This window comes from Notolabrus celidotus, chromosome 5, assembly GCF_009762535.1.
Source record: "Notolabrus celidotus isolate fNotCel1 chromosome 5, fNotCel1.pri, whole genome shotgun sequence".
Taxonomy (NCBI): Eukaryota; Metazoa; Chordata; class Actinopteri; order Labriformes; family Labridae; genus Notolabrus; species Notolabrus celidotus.
The window spans coordinates 22,613,830-22,634,006 of NC_048276.1; the positions used below are offsets into that span (position 1 = coordinate 22,613,830).

General features: G+C 38.8%; 1 protein-coding gene across 1 annotated transcript; it reads right to left on the reverse strand.

Moving 5' to 3' along the window:
• Positions 1 to 3,498: 3,498 nt before the first annotated feature.
• Positions 3,499 to 6,960, reverse strand: si:ch73-1a9.3 (non-histone chromosomal protein HMG-14B). Its single transcript, XM_034684178.1, has 6 exons — positions 6,759 to 6,960; positions 5,116 to 5,139; positions 4,931 to 4,960; positions 4,799 to 4,840; positions 4,595 to 4,702; positions 3,499 to 4,509 (listed from the first exon to the last, which is right to left on the reverse strand). Exons 1-6 carry the CDS (start codon positions 6,774 to 6,776, stop codon positions 4,462 to 4,464), a joined length of 270 nt encoding a protein of 89 aa, XP_034540069.1. The 5' UTR covers positions 6,777 to 6,960; the 3' UTR covers positions 3,499 to 4,461.
• Between the last annotated feature and the right edge of the window lie 13,217 nt (positions 6,961 to 20,177).

Sequence of the window (20,177 nt, forward strand, 5' to 3'; positions counted from 1 at the left end):
GCTGTATAAATGGGATAAAAGGCAATCCAAAGGGTAACAGACAATCCTCTTATTAACCATACTGTTCAAATCTGGTTAAAATTGCACAAACTTTGTAAACAAGAGGGATTTCTCTCCCCTAAAACTCCTTTATGGAGAAATAGATTGCTAGCAGTGACCCTTCAGAGTATTAAATTTAAGTTATGGTCTAAGAAAGGCATAACCCACCTAGAGCACTGCTATGAAGATGGAATTTTTATGTCTTTCGAACAGCTTAAAAATAAATATAGTTTGACAAATAAGAATGTTTTTCTGCTATCTTCAGCTACGTGACTTCATTAGGGTAAACAACAAGGGCAGGTGGACCCTACCTACTTTGACAGCTGTAGAGCAGTTATTTAACAGTGACCGACCAACCTTTAAAAGCATCTCTAGGATTTATGAAGCTCTCATGTCACATCTAACTATACCTGACTGGGACAAATCTAGACTGAGATGGGCGAAAAACCTGGGGATTAATCTGGATCTAGATCTGTGGGGCAGTCTTTGTAGAGATAGTGTAAAATCTACGTTAAACTCTAGATATAGATTGACACATTTTAACTTTCTTCATCAGCTCTACATGACCCCACAGAAACTACACAAATACAACCCCAACATATTGTCCCTTTGTTTTAGATGTGGCATTGAGGAAAGGACATTCCTGCACTCTACCTGGCAGTGCTCTAAACTTCAGGGGTTTTGGAAGGGAGTATGTGATACTATCTCTAGCATTTATGATGAAATTCTTCCATTGGATTCAGAGATTTGTTTGCTGGGCAACCTTGCTAATTTTAATTTCAAAGATAGCTATGCTATCAAGCTCATACAAATCTTGCTGATCATTGCCAAAAAATGCACTGCCTTAAAATGGAAATCAAATGTGGACATTCCTGTCGGACTCTGGCGCTCTGAAATTAATAAATGTGTTCCGCTAGAGATGATAACTTACAGCCTGAGAAATAGGAGTAAAACATTTTATAAGATATGGCAACCCTATCTGGACTACATGGAAAACCTGCCATCTCACATTATTGACTGTGCCACTGTATAACAAAATTGTATTGAGAATGTCTTGATGTTTCATTTCTGTCTCTCATCTATTTTTGTAATTTAAAAAAAAAAGTATTATTTGTATTATTAGTCTTTCTTCTATTGATTTTAATCGTTATTCTGGAACTACCTATTGTCTGTATTCTGTCTGTAATATTAACTCTTCTCAGACAGTAGGCTTCCTTATATTCCTTTATGTCCTTTGTATAAGTCTATTTTCTGTCTACGTGTTTAAATTTGAAAAGCAAAATAAAATATATATGTAAAAAAAAGACATAGCAAAACCTTTGCTCAATATTTGGAGAGATAAACAAGTCTTGAATTTCCTCGTTGTGGGACGAGTAAAGGACTACCTTATCTGAGAAGTGTCATAGTCACATTCAAGTCATCTGACTAAAGTAATGTAAATTTGACTTCTGAATGTCATTGGATGAAAAAACACCATCAAAGGTGTTTGTTATTGGGATTTATAGAACACTTAGTTCCCACCAAGAAATCTGATTGGACAAGAGGCATTCTATGAGTGCTAATATACAGTAGCCTATATTGTAGAGTACAACTTCACTAGGACTATTACGTTGTGTATCATTCCGCTTCAACCAGATGTTCTAAGTCCTGGGTATTAGAATAAACACATAGTCACACATACTCTTATTTCAGTGGTTTGGCGATATATTCAAATGAAAAGAAAACGTACATGAAGCAGGAGCTGATGTGTAAACACTGACACAAAGCTATACCGATCAGTCGACTTTCAGTCATAATTTGGTAGTTATTACTTTACGAGCTGATTGAATGATGGATGTATATAATGCCATGCTTTCATACTAAGAACCAGCAGTGTTGTGTTATCTTTGATAGCAGTGATATCTATGACATTACTCAGACTATGCACCGCGGTGACGAACGTTAATGATTTATCCATTAACGCAAGGGGTAACAGTAAGGGCCGTCTTTTTTAGTCTTGCATATACCCTGGACTGTATTTTATTGCCATAAGATACCGTGTGAAAGCTGGATCAGAGAAGACACGATCAAAGTCTATTGCAGCTCCATTATTAAAACAGATGGACCAATCACAGAACAGCCGGAAGTGACCGCGCTACGACTAACGGGGGTGCGCGGTTTGTTTACCAACACTGGAGGTTAATTAGTCTTACTTTTTTATACGAAGGCATCACGAAATGAGGAGGAATAAAAGACAATTCATCAAGTACATCAACTGATTCACCAGAGAGCTTAGGAGCTGTCCCTGGTGCTGAAACTATGCTCTTTCTGTAGTCAAGGGCATACCGTTACTGGATAGAGATGATGTAGTCCTCGTCTCCTCTGAATAACGCTTTACTTCCAGTAAGTGCGAATGTAAGTGTCAGTCTTTTTTGGGCACATATATTCTTATCATACCTGGAGTACAGTTACAGTTTTAGCTGCCTTTTTTTATAAGGGGTTATCGCTCAAATTTGCCTGTGCATGAGATATTTAAACTTTCCCTTTGAGCCATTGTTTTATGTTGTACCTATGCCAAAATTAACATTATTTTTTCCTTTCCTGAATACACACATCATAAGTTGAACTGGGTAAGTGATAACTCACATCAATTCAACAGTCTTTAAAAGACTACAGAACGTTCATATAAATTCAGTAATCATTCACTGATCAGATACAAAACTCTAATCATGACTTACAAAGCAGTAACCAAAACCGCTCCAGTTTACCTGGAAACCCTCATCCAGGTCTACTGCCCTTCTCGCCCACTACGCTCAGCCTCAGAAAGGCGCCTAGTGCTTCCAGCACATAAGGCCTCAAAATCACTGGCTTGACTCTTCTCTTCTGTTGTCCCTAAATGGTGGTCAACTCCATTCAATCTGCAGAATCCCTCTCTACCCTCAAGTAGAGTAGCTTAAGACCCAGCTCTTTAGGAAGCACTATGCACTTCGCTAGACTGTTCTCCACTGTTGTCCCCAGTGGCAGATCATGTCGTCCAGCTACAGTTGACTCACAGTCCTGCTCTACTCTGGGAATCAGTGTTCAGCTCTGGAGTGATCCAGCACTTGGCTTGTTCCTTTTTTTATTTAAAAAAAATAAATAATAATAATCATATTTACTTTTGTGCATTGCCTTTACACTGCTTGGCAGTACCTGCATCCAAATTGACTTGAAGCACTTTGTTACTCTTACTGATCTTGTCTAAGTCTTTGCTTGTGCTGTTCTTGTTCTCGTATGTACGTTGCTTTGGATAAAAGCGTCTGCTAAATGACATTGTAACATTGAGTTTATCCAACCTGCCCTACAACTGTGTACTTTTTTTTAAAGAAAAATCCCGTTTTAATTTCAGTCAACCTCATCTGAGATAGAAGTTTGACCTTCACATTTCTGCACTCATTTTGTCAACTTAAGAAAATCAAACATCTTTTCAGAATGAACGAGTGCAACAACTACCAACCGAGTTTTATTGTTTTGTTGATAACAATCATTAAACAGGTACACCTATAAACAAATAAAAATAAACTGCACACTTGTACTTGATACAGATACCTAAAACTCACATGAATATTGCTACTGCTGGTATGCATTTGACATCTCAAATAAATGTACAGTTGTCTACAAGCCTTTAAGAAGCTCGTTTCAACAGATGTTTTTAAAGGTTATACACCTCATTAGCTTGGCTAAGAAAACAAATTCCATTTTTACCATCCTGAAATTGTACCATGACACACTGCATATAGAAAGATTGAAAATTCTCGTCACAGCAGCTATACAAATTTATTGCAATGCTATCACAGAACAGAGACACAACCAACACACGCGATGCACAGTTCTGATAGGGAGAGCTCCAGTACTAGCGATTTTAGGTTTTATTGATCAGATTTGTTAAGAAAACTGCATGAGTACAAGAGTTAACATAGAGGAAGCTTACAAACATTCTAAAACACTGTTCTTCATCATAAACAATAAAACAATGAGTTGCCCTGTGACTCTGTCCAGCCCCACCCCAGCAGATTACATACAATGTCCCTTATAAAGCATATGGAATGTAATCCACGCAGGCAAGTATCTTCCCGTTGTTTACCCAGTTCCTGTGAACATCATGCTTGCGTGTTGTCACTGTAACCTATCCCTCACCCTCCCCTCCTTCACATTTAAAACTGAAATGAAATCCACCAACAGTAACAACAATGACCGCAATATTCTATGGCGATTCAAAATTGTGGGATGTGATGAAATTCCTGTCTCCAAATCGACTTTTTTTCTTTCATTAAAAAAAAGTGTTCTCTACAATCAAACTACTAAAAAACCTGTATTTAGAAAATAGTTGATAAAAATATTCCCCTGAATTGTACAAGAAAAGAGGTACAGGGAGCACTGGTAAAAGACGCGGTTTGAGAGGTGTTATTCTGCTGCCTCATCTTTTTCATCAGCTGCTTCTGTGGCTGGTGCCTGGCAGACAAAATTCAAAGTGTCAAAGTTTCATCAACATACTTTTATTATTATGCATGTTTATATTTCCTTTTCTGACTCTTACCTCTTCCTCAGCTTTGGCTTCGCCATTCTCTGCAGGGGCCTCGGGTTCTTTCTCCTCAGGCTTGGCCTTCTCTACCTCCTTGGCTTTCTTAGGCTTAGCGGGTGCCTTCTGTGAACAGAGATATTAAAATGTCAATCACTGTGTCTGCAGTCAGTACTGTAAAAAAAAGCGTTGCATCAGAAACATTTTGAAAAAAGTTCTTACCTTTGGCTTGGGTTTGGCCTCAGCCTTTGTAGGTACAGGTTTCTGCAGAAACAAAAAAAATTAGTTTCAAAAAGAGGAATGCAATGTCACGCTTGCATTTATCCAAGACAGTCTAGACTTGTCTGTACTTACATTTTCCAACCTGCTAGATCTCCTTTTGACCTGCAAAGGAGGGAAACAAAAAACGGGGGTTATTTTCAAACTTTTTACTTTGGCATGATGCTGACCCCTGGTGGTTGGGTTCAATAATGGTGTATATTTTACATTTAAATTAAACTCAAAAACTGAAAGAGTATCTTAAATAAGTTTTAACTTACTACTGGTTCTCCTCCTGCTGCCGACTGTTGAGAAAGAAAAAAAATTAGATCAATCAGATGTCTGTGCATATGTTTTGCCAGTGGTGGGGAGTGGATTTAAATAAGTGTTATGTAACTCAAAAGTGGGCGTCTCCCTACAAAATATTAGCCTACGGCTGCACATATAGCTTCATGCATTTTTTAGTTCGGAGCCAGCACTGTGATTGGCTTCAAAATATGGCACAATAGAGCTGGAAACCCTGAAAAAAAATTGTAGATAATAACCATAGTACTCACGGAGAGAGAATTTACATTGTCCATTTTTAAACTGTCACTGCACTACCTGCACTGTGGACATAGGCTGTTTTATATAACTTTATTTTATTATATTTTAGATTTAAATTTTAAATGTTTAAAAGCTGGGAGAGAGAAACAGCATCTCGTTTTTCCTGTATGTCTGGTATATATAGTGAAATTTGACAATAAAAACCTTTGAATCTTGAATTTGGAGCCGCACTCATTAGTCAGCATGGCCACAGGGGTTGTATTATGCACAATAACATGATACTTGGTAACAATAAAATGAAGGTTTGTTTAGGGACCACTTTTGATTATTAAATGGAGCTCAAGCAAAGGGTTTAAAGGACAAAATAAAAACATCTCGTTTATACAGAGTCATGTGCTCGGGCACTCTTTGCCGACTGTAAAACTCCGGTGGAGGAGGGGGCGGACTCCGCCTCCTACTCCCACCATTCATTTGTAATAAATGGGATTGCCAGTGAACGGAGAAAAAAACCGAGCAGTGTTCCCGCCATGAATTTGAAAAGAGCCCCTCCGAGATGCTCAGCGACTCCGTCGATCTGGTAGCAGAATCTCCTAGAACCCCCAGCAACAAGAGCAGCGCTTCGCTGACGGAGGCTCGCCATTGCATAACCTGCGAGTGGCCTGAGCCGACAATACACCGAAAGCACACACGACGAATGCCTTCTAAGAAATGCATTATCACGCGTGAAAAACAAGGGCCGCCATGCAAAAATAACAAATCCACATGCATGGAGGATTTACTAAACAGAACTATTATATTATGAATCGTCGTTAAAACTTATATTTTGTCAAAAAAATGTGTTCGGATAATAAACAATCCCATTAAGAAGCATAAATCCTGCAGACTAACTTGGTATGGAGGCTTAAAACGATTCCAGTGTCCCATTTTTTGCAAGAGAAACTTTGGTATCCAGCGTGACGACCCCCATTGGAAACAATCAATATGCCGCCAACTTTCTCTGCAGAAAATGCCCTACATCGACGGAGAAAACGACCCCGCGTTGTCCTACACGGCAATAAAGTGCAGTAAAACACAACTGCTTTCGTGCATATCACAATCATGCGGTAAATTAGCCCCATGCACACGGAAAATCACTTGGCACAAAGATAATCACTGCACGAGAAGAGATAAGACCAAGAATCAGCCACTTGAGAAAATCAAAACAGACGAGTAAAACTCTGACTGCTGCACGGCGGTAACATTGAAGACATTGAGGAACACGGATATATGTAATAACATCTAAACAACTACGGCTCTGTTACAAGCCAATTTAACACATTGCTGTTGGGGGTTATTAACGCTGTATTACTGAATGCATGAAAGATGTCGGTCTACTCACTTTGCTCCTTTTAGGCATGGTTGGTTTGTGTGGTGTGTTTTTAAAAAGACGAAAAACGAGCAAAATAAAAGTCAGTACGGGAGAAAACACAGTGGTATATTCAGGATAAAGCTGTGCCAGTACAATGTTAGACAGCGCAGCGAGACGTTAATGTTCCATTGGAAGAAAAACTAGCTCAAACCGGATTGGATTCTCCCCCTCCCACCCTATTCACACCGTTATAGTTCCAGCGTGATTGACGGGGCTAAGTCCCGCCCCCGCGCGTCGCTGATTGGACAGCGCAGTGGTCAGCAACACGATTTCAAATCCGGGCTCTCAGTTGTTTGGCTACGTCACACGTCAGTTAGTAAAAATGGCGAGATATTTGTCTGTGTGCAACCATCTGCTTTAACAAGGCGAAATTCTCTTTAAATCTGCCCTCCACGTCTCCGAACAAACCTTTCTTTGGCATTAAATGAGACTCATCGTTGGCACGTTTGGTCATTGTGTACGTGATATCACAAAAAGTAGCACATTTTCTGTCTTTTACACGAGTGGTAACAGAATAGGCTTGTGTATTAAGCAGAAGACTGAAAAAGGGGTGTGTGCTCCTTCAGCCAAGTCTTTTGTATTTTAGCTTAGGAAAATGGCGACAGGTTTCGAGCGGTTAGAGAGCGTCCAGCATGTTGGTGCCCTGAAGCAGCGTGCTAGCAGGATACTCGCCGTCTTCTTCCTCCATTGTGTGTGTGCAGTCTGAGCATGACTCGAGTGGAAACCTCCGCTGTGTTCCCTCAGCTTTGTGAAGAAGTCATTTCAGACATTTCAGCTAGGAAAAGGTTCATTCATTTCCCCCGAGAGAATGTTACAGACACAGTGGCCTGCCCGTGTTACCTCATATTTCTGTCCTGCTCTCGGAAAAACTTAAAGTTCTGTTTCAGCTTTCGCACAAGTAAAGGCTTCTGCAAAGAAAATGCTGATGACTCATCATGTTGAAGAAATATATTTCTGCCTTTAATGCTGATATAAAGAAATCCATCAACATACAAACCAAAGTATCCCTCCTCTTTTAGAAACCCTCAAACCATAGTATTTTCTTTTTTTTTACAAAGACTGATATACTCATTTTGCTTATTCAGACTATCAAAAAATCTCTTAGTGTTGATGATTTAAGAGAACATTACAAGCAAGATAATGCAAAGGTCAACACATCAAAAAAACAAAAAAAATTCAGAACTGGACAACATTAGATCTGTATGTATAGGCTAATGTTAGGTGAAAGTTGTTGGGTTTTTATAACTGTAAAAGTATGCAATGTTCAGAGACGTTATAAACAATGTAGAGGTTTCATTTAAATATGAAAATTTAAAAAAATGCAGGCCACAAACAAATCTTTGATTCTGAGAATATGATGCAGAGAATGCAATATTTAAAAAATAAAGTAATATATATGAAGTTATAACCTTTTAAGAGAAAAGTTGTATTTCAAGAACAAAACTGTCTATATGACAATAGTTGAAGTTTTGGGCCATAAATACCCTTTATGTGAATTTCAAAGAGAGTAACAAAAGAGATGGTAGACGCCTGCTTTGAAATGAGGAAAGTGGAGCATCTTGTGAAATAACTCTTCTGTACAGGTTACACAAATATTTAGACCCATACTGTCTTGGGACTCAGAAAATACTTTTCAAGAAATGTGTTTATTCAGAAGAAGCACTAATGGTCAGCCTTTTAATATTACATTTTACTCATAAAATTCCAACTTTTCTCATAATATTGGGTCTGTATTCTAAAAAGCTTCAGATATTTTTTTCAGTGTTGCTTAATACTGAACTTTTACAAGAATCTCCTCAAATTTTTGATCTGTAAGTGATCCGTTATTCATTTCTCAACTGTTGGTTGGTACTCTAAGTTCGTGGAGTGGAGTTAACTTACCAAGTTAAAAAGGACTTACTAGTATATAAAAAGTGTTGGTTCTTTACATAGTAGAGGGGAAAGTAGATGTGATGAGTGGAGATATTCCTCATAGTTTTTGGGTAAGCCACAAATAGTTACCACGCCTGGCCATCCCTACAAAAGTCAGTGCCCGAGTCTTGCCATCCCAGTCAAAAAGAGCCTGGCTGTGCCACTGCCTGATATGCAGGTGCTGTTCACTGTTAATAAGTAGTTTTCTGGCTCATTTATTATGACCAAGCAGCAAACCTCAAGAAAGAAGCTAATGCGGAAGTGCTAAAAACTGCAGTTCCTGAAGTGTCCTCTTGAGGCTGGCTCCGGAAGTACCAGGAACCACCAATTCAAAGCTGATCTTTACAGCAAAAATAAACAAGACATATATTATAAACACATATTTTAGTCTGATTAGCTAATTTCTCTAACGGCACAGCCTGTACAGTGGTTTAAAATATATTAAGATTATGAGTTTTGCATAATTAGAGGTACAGCTGACTTGATTGACAGGCGTGCACCCCGCAGCTGTTAGCAAAGAGGCTAAATGCCTGCCTCTTTACTTCACACTAGCTCGACAGAAGTTAGGTTGAGTTTGGCATTTCCAATATGGCTCCTGTCGATGAAAGGCTTCAAAACTCCACTTCAGAAGCCAATGGATGACATCACAGAGACTGCATCCATTTATTTTCCAGTCCATGGTTATGTCCCAGGCTTCATACACAGTAGATTTGTGTGCTTGTCTTTAGCTAAACCATGATTTCTTATTTAAAGACACAAAAGATAGAGGCTCTGTCTTAATATTTGACAGTCTGTGTGACCAAGATGATGCAGTCATCAACATAATGATTGGTATATTTAATTGTATCAACACAACAGGATTTTCCGCAAAAATTGGCCACTTTACATTTGTCCACTTGCTAATGTCATCTATCCATTCACTGACATCACACTGATATGATTTGAATTAAGATCTTCAGGGTAAGACCAAGCGGCAACCACCGGTCTTAAGTCCATGCGGAAGTGCTAAACACTGCACTTCATCGAGTGTCCGCTAGAGGCTGGTTGCAGAAACACCAGATACACACCCATTACAAAAAGATGACCTTCGCAGCAATAATAAGCATGTTTACAGCCAGGTTCAAAAAACGGTTTCGGTCTTAGCAGCTAATTTCTCTATCGGCACACACTCTGTGTGGGTGGGTTTTTTAAAAACAGGGTATTTTAGAAGATATTAAACTTGAGAGTTGATTGACAGGCGGGCACCCTTTAGCGGTTAAAGGAAAAAATAGAGGCCTGCCTTTTTACCTCACACTAGCTCGGGCTAAGTCTGGTTGTATTTAGCATTTCCAATATGGCACCCGCTGACGAATGGCTTCAAAACAGCGCTTCAGGAACAGATGGGTGAAGTCACGGATTCCACATCCATATTTTATACAGTCTATGGGTCAGACCCCTCGCATAGGTAAACTATCTTACTCTGCCATACTACTGATGCCGAACTGCACGCACACTCTTCCTACCTCATCAACAAACTGTAAATAGATCTATTATTTTATATATTTTTCAAATTATTCACAAGGCAGCTGTTTTCCTCTGAAGTCAGCTCTGGGTATGAAGTTACAGCAGATGAAAAATGGGTCAAACTATAAAACTGGGGAAAAGCTTTGCACGTATATTTTATAAGCCAAATACTTGGGAGATGAATGTGACAGAGACAAAGATCTAGGACCTTAACATTGCTATTAAATGTATGATGGTCAGTGATCATTTTTTTTTATTAGTTATTTGATTCAAGAAACGATACATTAACATTTCTGTTGGGAAAAGCAGCATTCTGTAACGTATTAGCAGAGTAGAGGAGGCAAGAAGAGATCAAACGTAATGACCACTTTAACAAGAATCATATAACTTTCCATAGCCCTAGGTGTCTGTTTCAGATCAACATAAGAGTCTGCTCTGTTGGGAACTTTGTCAATCTGAGGTACCTGTGACGTTTTATCCGTAAGTTAAATGTTTCCTTTGGTTTGGAAGTTGTTGACGTTAGCCCCTCAGCTCCACCAGTGCAATATGTCAGCGCCCACAATGGGACAAGATGGAGATGCGTTGTCCATTTAATAAACAGTGAATAGGTTGCAAGCCAACACTGAATAAGAAGCTGGTATCAGGGTTAGAGCAATCAATACAGTTAACAGTATTGTGTTTATTTTCAAACATAATATTAGCCTGGAAGAGGTTTAATGCTAAAAACATTGTCTAAAGATGGCTAACAAGCTTGGAGTTGTAGAACCGTTATGAAGCAGTACATAATAAGGGCATTTGAGCTTTGAGTCCTGAGCAGTAAGTCAAAGGTATAAAGCCTTTTTAGTCTTCTGAATACCTTACGGGGCTTCTTTTCAACATTATGAAAGCTGTTTGTTGTGTATTTAAAGTATAAAGAGTTCAACCATCTAAAACTGAAGGTAGGCTTTAGCATCTAGAAAAAGGATATACCCATGCATTGGACTGTGTGACATTATTACTGAGTGGACTTTTATGTAATGCCTCCATGATTTGTTGACAGTCTGACATCCTGATTCGACATGAAGGCAACATGCTTTAAACAATAGCTGCAGAAAGTTCTGTGACTCAACAATGTTAATCCACTTTCTTTGAAACTGAGCCCAAACACTAATTTTTATTAAGTTGAATTTGGCGGGGTATCTTGTAGACTAGATGAGGTAATTAAAAAAAAAAAAAAAACAAAGCTCCCTGCAGCATTTGGTCCAAGCCTCTATCAGTATTGAAGTATATTTTATTGACATTGAGGAAAGTAATAACTTCATTCACAAAACTTCTTCATCATCAGTTTGACATATATTATGTCTGTAGTGATGCAAGCCAAATAAAACAACCAAAACTGTATTAATCAAACCATGAGTGAATGGAAACTGATGGTGAATTACACTTCTGCATGCCTCTATCTTGTTTGTCCCATTCTCACTGAAACATCTAAGCTCTTACATCTGGTGTGAAAAGTCTTTAACAATCGGATTAGATTCACGGTGAGCTGGCATTTCCTGCCGAGCTTCATTCAGCTGCAGTTTCAGATCACACCAAATTCGATTTGTTTGTAGAAGCCCTCCAACCCTCGTCACACCTGTCTGTGACATCTGCTAACAAATGGTCCAATACACTCAGGTCACATTGCTGCTGCTGCTGCTGTTCTGAGGCATTTGCTGAGTACTTCAATTTAAAGGATTTTTAAAAAATAAAGCAGCTTGAATTGAAATAACAGGCGATTAATCTCTACAAAATATGATACAAATTTGATACAGTGGGCTTGTTCAAGATATACCAATAGTACTTTACTGTCAGAGGCACACACTTGTTGCCTGAGGTCTTCTTTCCATTCAGTCAGATATCAAAATGATAACGCTTTAAGAGTTGCTGTGGGGTTTGTTTATGGTGCGGGCAGGAAAATTGTATGAGAAAGTTTAGAGAAGTGTTGGAGAGCAGACATGCTCTCATAAAAAGTGCCCACTACAGTTTTACTGTTCCCTTTTATTAATTTTTCTTGATTTGATATTAAGTCTCATAGAGTTTGGGGGGGAAAAAAGGAAGAACTGCTGCAGACATTATGATTCAATACAAGGTGTAATGTTCCTCCTTTTTAGAAGTACATTTGCATCTAGACCCCAATTTGACACCCTGTAGATTCCCGCATTTTGTCCAAATAAAAGGTTTCAGGCCGCTCCCTGTGGTCACAGAGGTGTAAACAATTAGGCCCAGTCACATGCTGATGCTTGCAGTATTATTATGGTAATGATATCAGGGGTTTCTTCACCCCACCAGACAACCCGGTGGAGGACGGGGCGGTTAATGCATAAATTAGATACCTGTATCTGTTGTCACGGTTTGAAACAGCCTGCTTCATTTGACTGATTTCAATACTGTTGTTGTCTGTAGTTAAAGTTTAAACCACTTTCAAACCCTGATTTCTTAACCCAGAGATTACACAGAGTTTGTAGTCCCATTTAAGCTTAAGGGAACTTCTGAGCTGATGTTCTGTTTGTATTTATATGTCATCTGAACCTGACCTTTCCTTCATAGGACTGATGTGGTTAGTGATACATAGATAACCTGCAGGCCTGTGAATACTGCATATTATACTTTTGACATGTGGAGTTGCTTAGGGCTGCTTTATGGAAAAAGCAATGTTACAAACAAAGTTTCACAGCCAACACATTGTAAAGACAGCTACTTATAATTCCTTAGGCAAGAAAAGCAGGTATTATAATTTTCTTAAACAAACGGTGTGCTGGTCTATTTTACTAAACAACATACTCATCCTCAGTTAAACGCATAGTAACCCTGCATGAATCCAGCAGGTTGCAGCTCCACTGTGTAAGAAGTTAAGTGCAAACATCTTTACTTTTTGTTGTGTATGCTCTGTTTATCTAGAGAGTAGACAATAAAAATACTATTTGAAAATATTCAGCAGGGAAATGTCTCCAGGATATGTTATCAAGAGTAGTAATAACTTTAACATTACTGTTATTGTAATAGAGTGCGTGCACAAACAACTTCTCCTGCTTTGTTGAAAGCTCATGTGAGGAACTTTCAATTTGTGTTGATTTTTGTGCCCCCATGTGGACAAAGTGTTACCCCCTTTGTTGTTTTGTCCTGTTTATATAATAAAAATAATAGTTTTGTTTTTTTTAACTCACCGGACATTATTTAAACTGAAACTGGGACAGCAATATTAGCATTTTGGGGAGCTATGTGTAAGCACAGAGGGGTGGTGTTGGTGGAACCTCATCCCAACACTGTTGTTGAGTTACAATGTGTAAAAGGCAAATAACTATAACAGGCAACTACCACCCATCAGCTGTTTCAGAAATAAAAAATAACTATATGAAAACAGTCAATCTATGTGCTGATGTTCTGATGCTTTTTTAGCTCAGGAAGTGGCATCACTGTTGATTTCATTTTGTTTTTTAACCAGCTAAAAACTGCTCACAGGAGCTCTAAGTTTGTTGAATTGAGGACTTTTACTTGGTGTGGAATTTTTTTAAAGCATGGTGGCTTTATAGCCTGCAATACTGATCACTACAATACAAAGATCCAGCACTGGTTGTCTTCAAAAGCAGTAGTTCTATGGATTTTATCAACAATTACCCCCAAACTTACACTCCAAAGTTATAGAGAGATACAAAGTGACTTGAATGAAAATCACTTCATTCAGTGCCCTGGCTTCATTCAAACTTAAAAATCTGGAAGTCATCTGTTTGATTCCTTTGATTAATGTTTTACTTTTAAGCGCTGTACCAATCCTATTTTTAAGACCATTGTTTACCAATTCAAGGACGTTAGCAATGTCTGTGAAAATAGTAATCGGAAATAATACACAATGTTTATAAGACTTTTATTTACATTTTAATTCAGTTTACTTTTGGTATTAGTTTCAAGAAAAAAACCCTATAAAAATGTCACGCATCTCATGCAGTATTGCAGAAGTACTACTGAAGAAGAGCACATGCACACCCCTATTTGAGAAACAGTGCTTCAGAGTGTAAAATAAGAATAAAGGAGTAGGAAAACATGAGGCACATGGAGCTGAGTTAGCATACTGCTGAAATAAGCATGCTGGGATAGCAATACTTCACACAATCTGAAGAGGAACTGCAGCCTATTGATTAAAATCTTGATCAAACAACATGAAGTCTGCTTTACAGTTTCATCTGTTTTTCTGCAGGCAGAATCCAAAATGGAGGGAAAAGTTGGAGCACGTTTAGCTTAACCACCAAGAACATGATAAATCAAATTCTTATATTACAGACAGAGGTAGATAGTCTCTACATTTCTTCTTTTATGTAAATATGCAATGCAGGAATGAATAATCAGCATGTTGTAAAAGAAAAATGTCCTGCAGTTCTCTGCAGGAGTCTCTCCGTATACATACTACTGTATACATGACGTATGGAGGGAAACATACAAAGGCTAGGCTGAGGGAGGGGGCAGGCGTGAGGTAGTTCTCAGATAACAATGCTGTTGTTGTGTGGAGGATGGAGGAGCCCCTCCGTCACAGCTGCTGCCTGTTGCTGCCTTTTCCCTCCTTTTTACTCTGTCGTTTTCCCTCTTCAGTCGTAACTACTGTGGGAGGAGAAAGCAGGGCTGCTGCTCCAACAACTGCTCCGTCTCTGAAAAGGCTTGATTTAACAGACAGAAAGAGCAAAGAAAGCAAAGCAGTGTCTTGTTTTTACGTCTCTGCAGGCAGAGAAGGATTACATTTAACTGAATGAAAGAATAAATTAAGCTGGTCTGTCTCAGAGGTAACTGGGACAGTAACACTGGCATAATCCTCAGGCGAAGGTGACAGGATAAAGGTAAAGGCAACCTCATCCAAAGCCTCTTTGACGGAGGGCGATTCCTCCATTTAGCTTTATCTCTCTTACACAAACTTGTCTAATGCTGCAGGTTGTGTTCTTGTAGATCTTGCAAAAACAGGTTAGGCTGGGCAGCTGTGATGTAAACAGAGATGTAGAATGTGCTGCAGGCAGAAGAAGGTTATAAGGAAAGTCTCTCTAGCATTCTCTCCCTTACTAAGTGGATTTCTCTCATGCAGTGAATGTAGACGCTCCATATGGAGCTGCAGGTAAAGCCAGATTATACCAGTGTGTGTGTGTAAGGGGGGCTCCAGCAACACCACAGCTTCCAGGATGCCTTGAATTCACACGAACATCGAGGACAAAAGCTAAAGATCAATTAAAACAGCAGCTGTATTTAGCCTGTTGTGCAATCAATTAAAGAGTCGCATGGATTCACGTAAGACTAAACACACTGATGGAAATAAAATATGAAGTTGAGCTGAGATCAACAGCCCTGCCCTTGTTGTTTATATAATATTTATAATTATATGCATAAAAAATGCCAGAGTTATCTGAAGCTATGCTACATGTCCACATACAGAAGCACACATTTTACTATTTTTACCACACAAATAAGTATGGCATTGTTTACTTGTAACCTCTAGCTTCAGTTTTCCAGATGCTTCTGCATCAGACAGTCCCACTGTACTACACAGCACAGTAGATTTAATCCTTGACCTAACTAATACAGTGCACAGACTAAGGGGGTGTGTTTGAAGAAGGTGTGTCCTGTATCTCAGTGCACTGTTGTTCATCTCCAGATAGGCTTGACTGGATGAGATGGGGAAAGAATACATACGGCTTTATCAGTATCAACAATCTGCTCAAATGAACAGGAAGTGTTAGCACATTGTTCGGGTAATGCCCTGCATTCTTAGAAGAAGTAAACCCTGTTGTGTTTGTTCAGATTCTTGAATTTGTTACAGATACTTACAGATTAAAGATACTTATTTGAAACAGTCAAACCTTTTTTTTTATATTAAAACATGATTGTTAAAAGAACTAACTGGAATCTAAAGCTGTGTTTACATGCACAAAGCTCCTAATTCTCAAATGATTTAGGGTGAGTTGCATGTGTGAACACAGAGCTAAACTTTCAACTAGCCTTACCTGTACTTTCCCCTCTAGTAGAATTTTCTCAGAAGTCAGGGTGAGCCAATCTGGGAAAAAAGCAGGAAGAATATTATTTTAATTTCCTGCAACAAGTGGGCGGGGTCAGTGATGTTTGTTTCATGTGACCGGTGCAAATTCAGAAGAGCAATGTGTAACAGGATGAATATACAGGACTGCACACTGCGGAGGTCCTAAGAAGACATGCATCCATATGTTATATTTACTCTATTTCCTGTTATAAGTGGATTTCTGTTGTTTTGATTATTTATCTTAATAAGCTGTTTTTCCTGTATGAAGAAATAATTAATCTGACTTTCTCAAGATCGTATCCTGTTTTGTTTTCCCGTGTTAAACAGGATTATTTTCTGCAATCTAGAAAACCAATGTGGTCAGCGGGATCACCACATGCCATGCAGCACACTGATGGGTTAGTTAAGTTATTTCTGTGTTTGTTCTCTGTTTTGCTCCCGGGGGAACTAGTTGTGATCATTTGACTTAAGTTGAGATCTCAAAAAAACACTAACCAAGTTTAAATGTTTTTGTGGAATTTGAAGTAAATAAAAAGTACAAATATATGTCTGCTTAGGGCTTCCATAGTTGCAACATCACACTTACACCCAGATAGATAATGCTATTTGTTTATTGATAAAAGATTTGCATCTGACACTTATATAACATTCAAACAATGTGTTTTAAGAGCTACGTAAATAAAGCTGGACTTACTTACTCAGTAGTGGAGAGAGAGAGAAACTCAGTTAGGGGGGAGAGGCGTTCTGTTGGTCATTTTAAAGGGGGAGGGTTACAGACTCTGAAAACACATATCACAGGTTCTTTTGTTTGTTTTTTCTCTGTTTCATTTCACACAAAATAAACTGAATGTAAAGTTTTCACAAAAAACAGTAACCTTTTTTTTTTTTTTTGCTCTTTAGATGATATTTATACATAATTTATCATGTTTTGAAGAATCATGCAGTAGTTTGTTGCACAAAGGAAGCACACATTTTGGAGGAAGACGACATTATTGGCATATTTGATGACTATTTGAGAATTTTTTTAGTGAAAAATGTTTATAGAAACAATGCAAAGTGACACATGCAGATTCAAAAAAATAAGACATTGTTTTGTAGTCATCCACTCAGCAGTGAAAGGAATGTATGTGAGGAGGGGAGTGGCCCTGACCTGCCTTTAACACACACACACACACACACACACACACACACACACACACACATCTACATAGGGCAGAGGGTGGAGGCTCACCCAGCACCAACACAGCTAATAAGCTCAGTTACAATGGACCTTAGCCGGCTTTAACCATTGATCAGCCAACAGCTGACATAACAAAAACAAATCCTACAATGACTGTTAATGAATGAACCGAAGGCGTGCCCCCTTTGTTAGCACAGCATTGCATTGTGGGGGTCGTATCTTATGCTCTCAGATAAGGGGGCAATTGAATGGAACTAATCTGTGGCTGCAGACAATGAAATGAAACAACAGGACGCTTCGATGCCCGAGAAGTCAAGCAGCCGACACAAGATGGAGCCCGTATGATGAGTTATGACTGCTGATCTCTGACACAACGGCTCTGGTGGCAGAAGAGGCCTCTCACTGCAGGCCACATGCTGTTACGGACCCTCCCCCACTATCTACTTCCTGTTTTTCATGCTTGTCTGCTTGCTTCTGCCTATACAATACCAGCTGTGTCTGGAGACATTCCAGCTTGCACTATACTGCCGCCCTTATAAATCCATGACTGTGTACTGAGGAGCCAATAAACAGCAGTGAATGGACAGATCATATAGCACGTCCCCACTGTATCATATGAGAAATGCTAATCAGGAGGCCGTTCCACTTACGGCCTGTGAAAGGGTTTACCCGCCAATCAGCTCTTCAGCTCCAATGGGCCTTTTTGTTTTTTTAACCAGGTTTTACACTGATAAAATGAGGAACTATCCAAGAGGTAAAAGGGAAAAGAACATTTGTGGCATCTAATAAAAATTTGATGCCACAAAAGCAAAGCCACCATGTACAAACGTAGGAATAAAATTGAGAAATTGAAAATTGTATTTGCTGCATCATGCACTGAAATGTTTCCTCTTTTTTAGGAAGAAGCTTTTCAGACCAATAATAGAAACCTTTTTCAGAGACGAAATCAAGTCACTTTTAGTCGTTTAATGTTCTTTTATAAATTTCCTTCGACACATTTTGGAGGGAAAATATTTTTCACTCAAAAATATTAATTTCACAGCTTTTATTATCAGACACTTTGAAGATTCATATTTTGATTAACTTCAGATTATTCTTGTGCAAATAACATTAAAATTAGCCCCATCTCAACGGACTACATCAAATCATCCAGGTGTGCAATGCACAATGGATTATACAAAGAGAAGAAGTCCACATTATTTAAATATTGTGTGGATAAGATATGTACAAGTTGTTATCTTATGTGCAAAAGATAATTATTTCATGGACACAACTGATCTTGTGCTGCCAAAATAATAACTTGTTCCCACAAGATAATTATCCTGTGCTCACAAGTTAATATCTTGTGCACACAATTACATTTTTCAATAATCTTTTGCGTACGGCATGATTATAACTACAGAGCAAGGAACACATCTGTTTGTTAATTGTTTATTATCAGTTTTTTTATTTTTATTTTTCATCAACATTTACTGGGCTGCACAGTGGTGCAGTGGGTAGCACTGTTGCCTCACAGTGCTCAAACCAGGTTCCTGGTTCGAATCCCTGTTCGGGCAGGTGCCTTTCTGTGTGGAGTTTGCATGTTCTCCCTGTGCATGTGTGGGTTCTCTCCGGGTACTCCAGCTTCCTCCCACAGTCCAAAAACATGCTCACCAGTTTAATTGGTCACTCTAAATTGCCCATAGGTGTGAGTGTGTGCATGAATGTTTGTCTGTCTTTCCATGTTTGCCCTGTGATAAGTTGGCGACCTGTCTAGGGTGTACCCTGCCTGCCGCCCGAAGTCAGCTGGGATAGGCTCCAGCCCCCCGTGACCCTAAATGGGATAAGCGGTCAAGATAATGGATGGATAAACATTTACCATTTTCTTGTTACCGAACTTCACTTCCGCCAACCACCATAGAAAAAAAACCAACTAAATCTGCTGACCTAATTTATTTCTGACCTCCGCTTAATGATGACTGCCATACTACTGTAATGCTCTTCCACCCCGATGTAAACAAGCACAGATGACAGGTGACATCAACACGGGTTTGGCAGTATTTTGATCAAGAAAATGGAGAAAAATGTTTATGTTGGCTGTGTCTGGTTAAACTGGCATAACCACTTGACCAGAGGAATGCATAACCATGACCAGAGGTAGATGTTAACCTGCAGAATGATCCAGGGTTAGTGGTGCTAGCTATAGTCATAATAAAGTGGTAATGTTATGTGAAATAAGATGTTATTTTATGAGAAAGAAGTCGTAATACAGGCTGTGGTCAATCTATATGAAGGCTGAAATATCATATAGGAGGATATCAAAAGATCAGCTAGCCTCCTGTGCTCAAATGAGGGACATGGATCATCTTGTGGAGCTAAACTTAAGAGCTGAGGACAAACAGCGATTGCAGAAGCGATACTCACTATGTTACACAATCGATTCAGAATCCTTACACTTACAACATACTTATGACACCATGGTGCTAAAGTGCTAAAACCATTAATTCTTAAATGGAATTAATATTAAAGTATAACTTCACAAGATGCTTCACATTACTCATTTAAGTTTTGGCGAGCACAGGCTGCTCTTCTGATCTGTCCCATTAATATAGCATAAAGGCTAAACAGAGCCTTAAATTCAAACATTTGTCTTGTGTAATGTACAACTTTATTCTTGTCATAATAAGACTTTAATATAGTAAGAATACAATTGTATTCCCTGTTATTGTACTTTCTTAATATACCCCCAATCCTCCATCTTAGCTTCAGAAAATCTCTGAGGGTGATT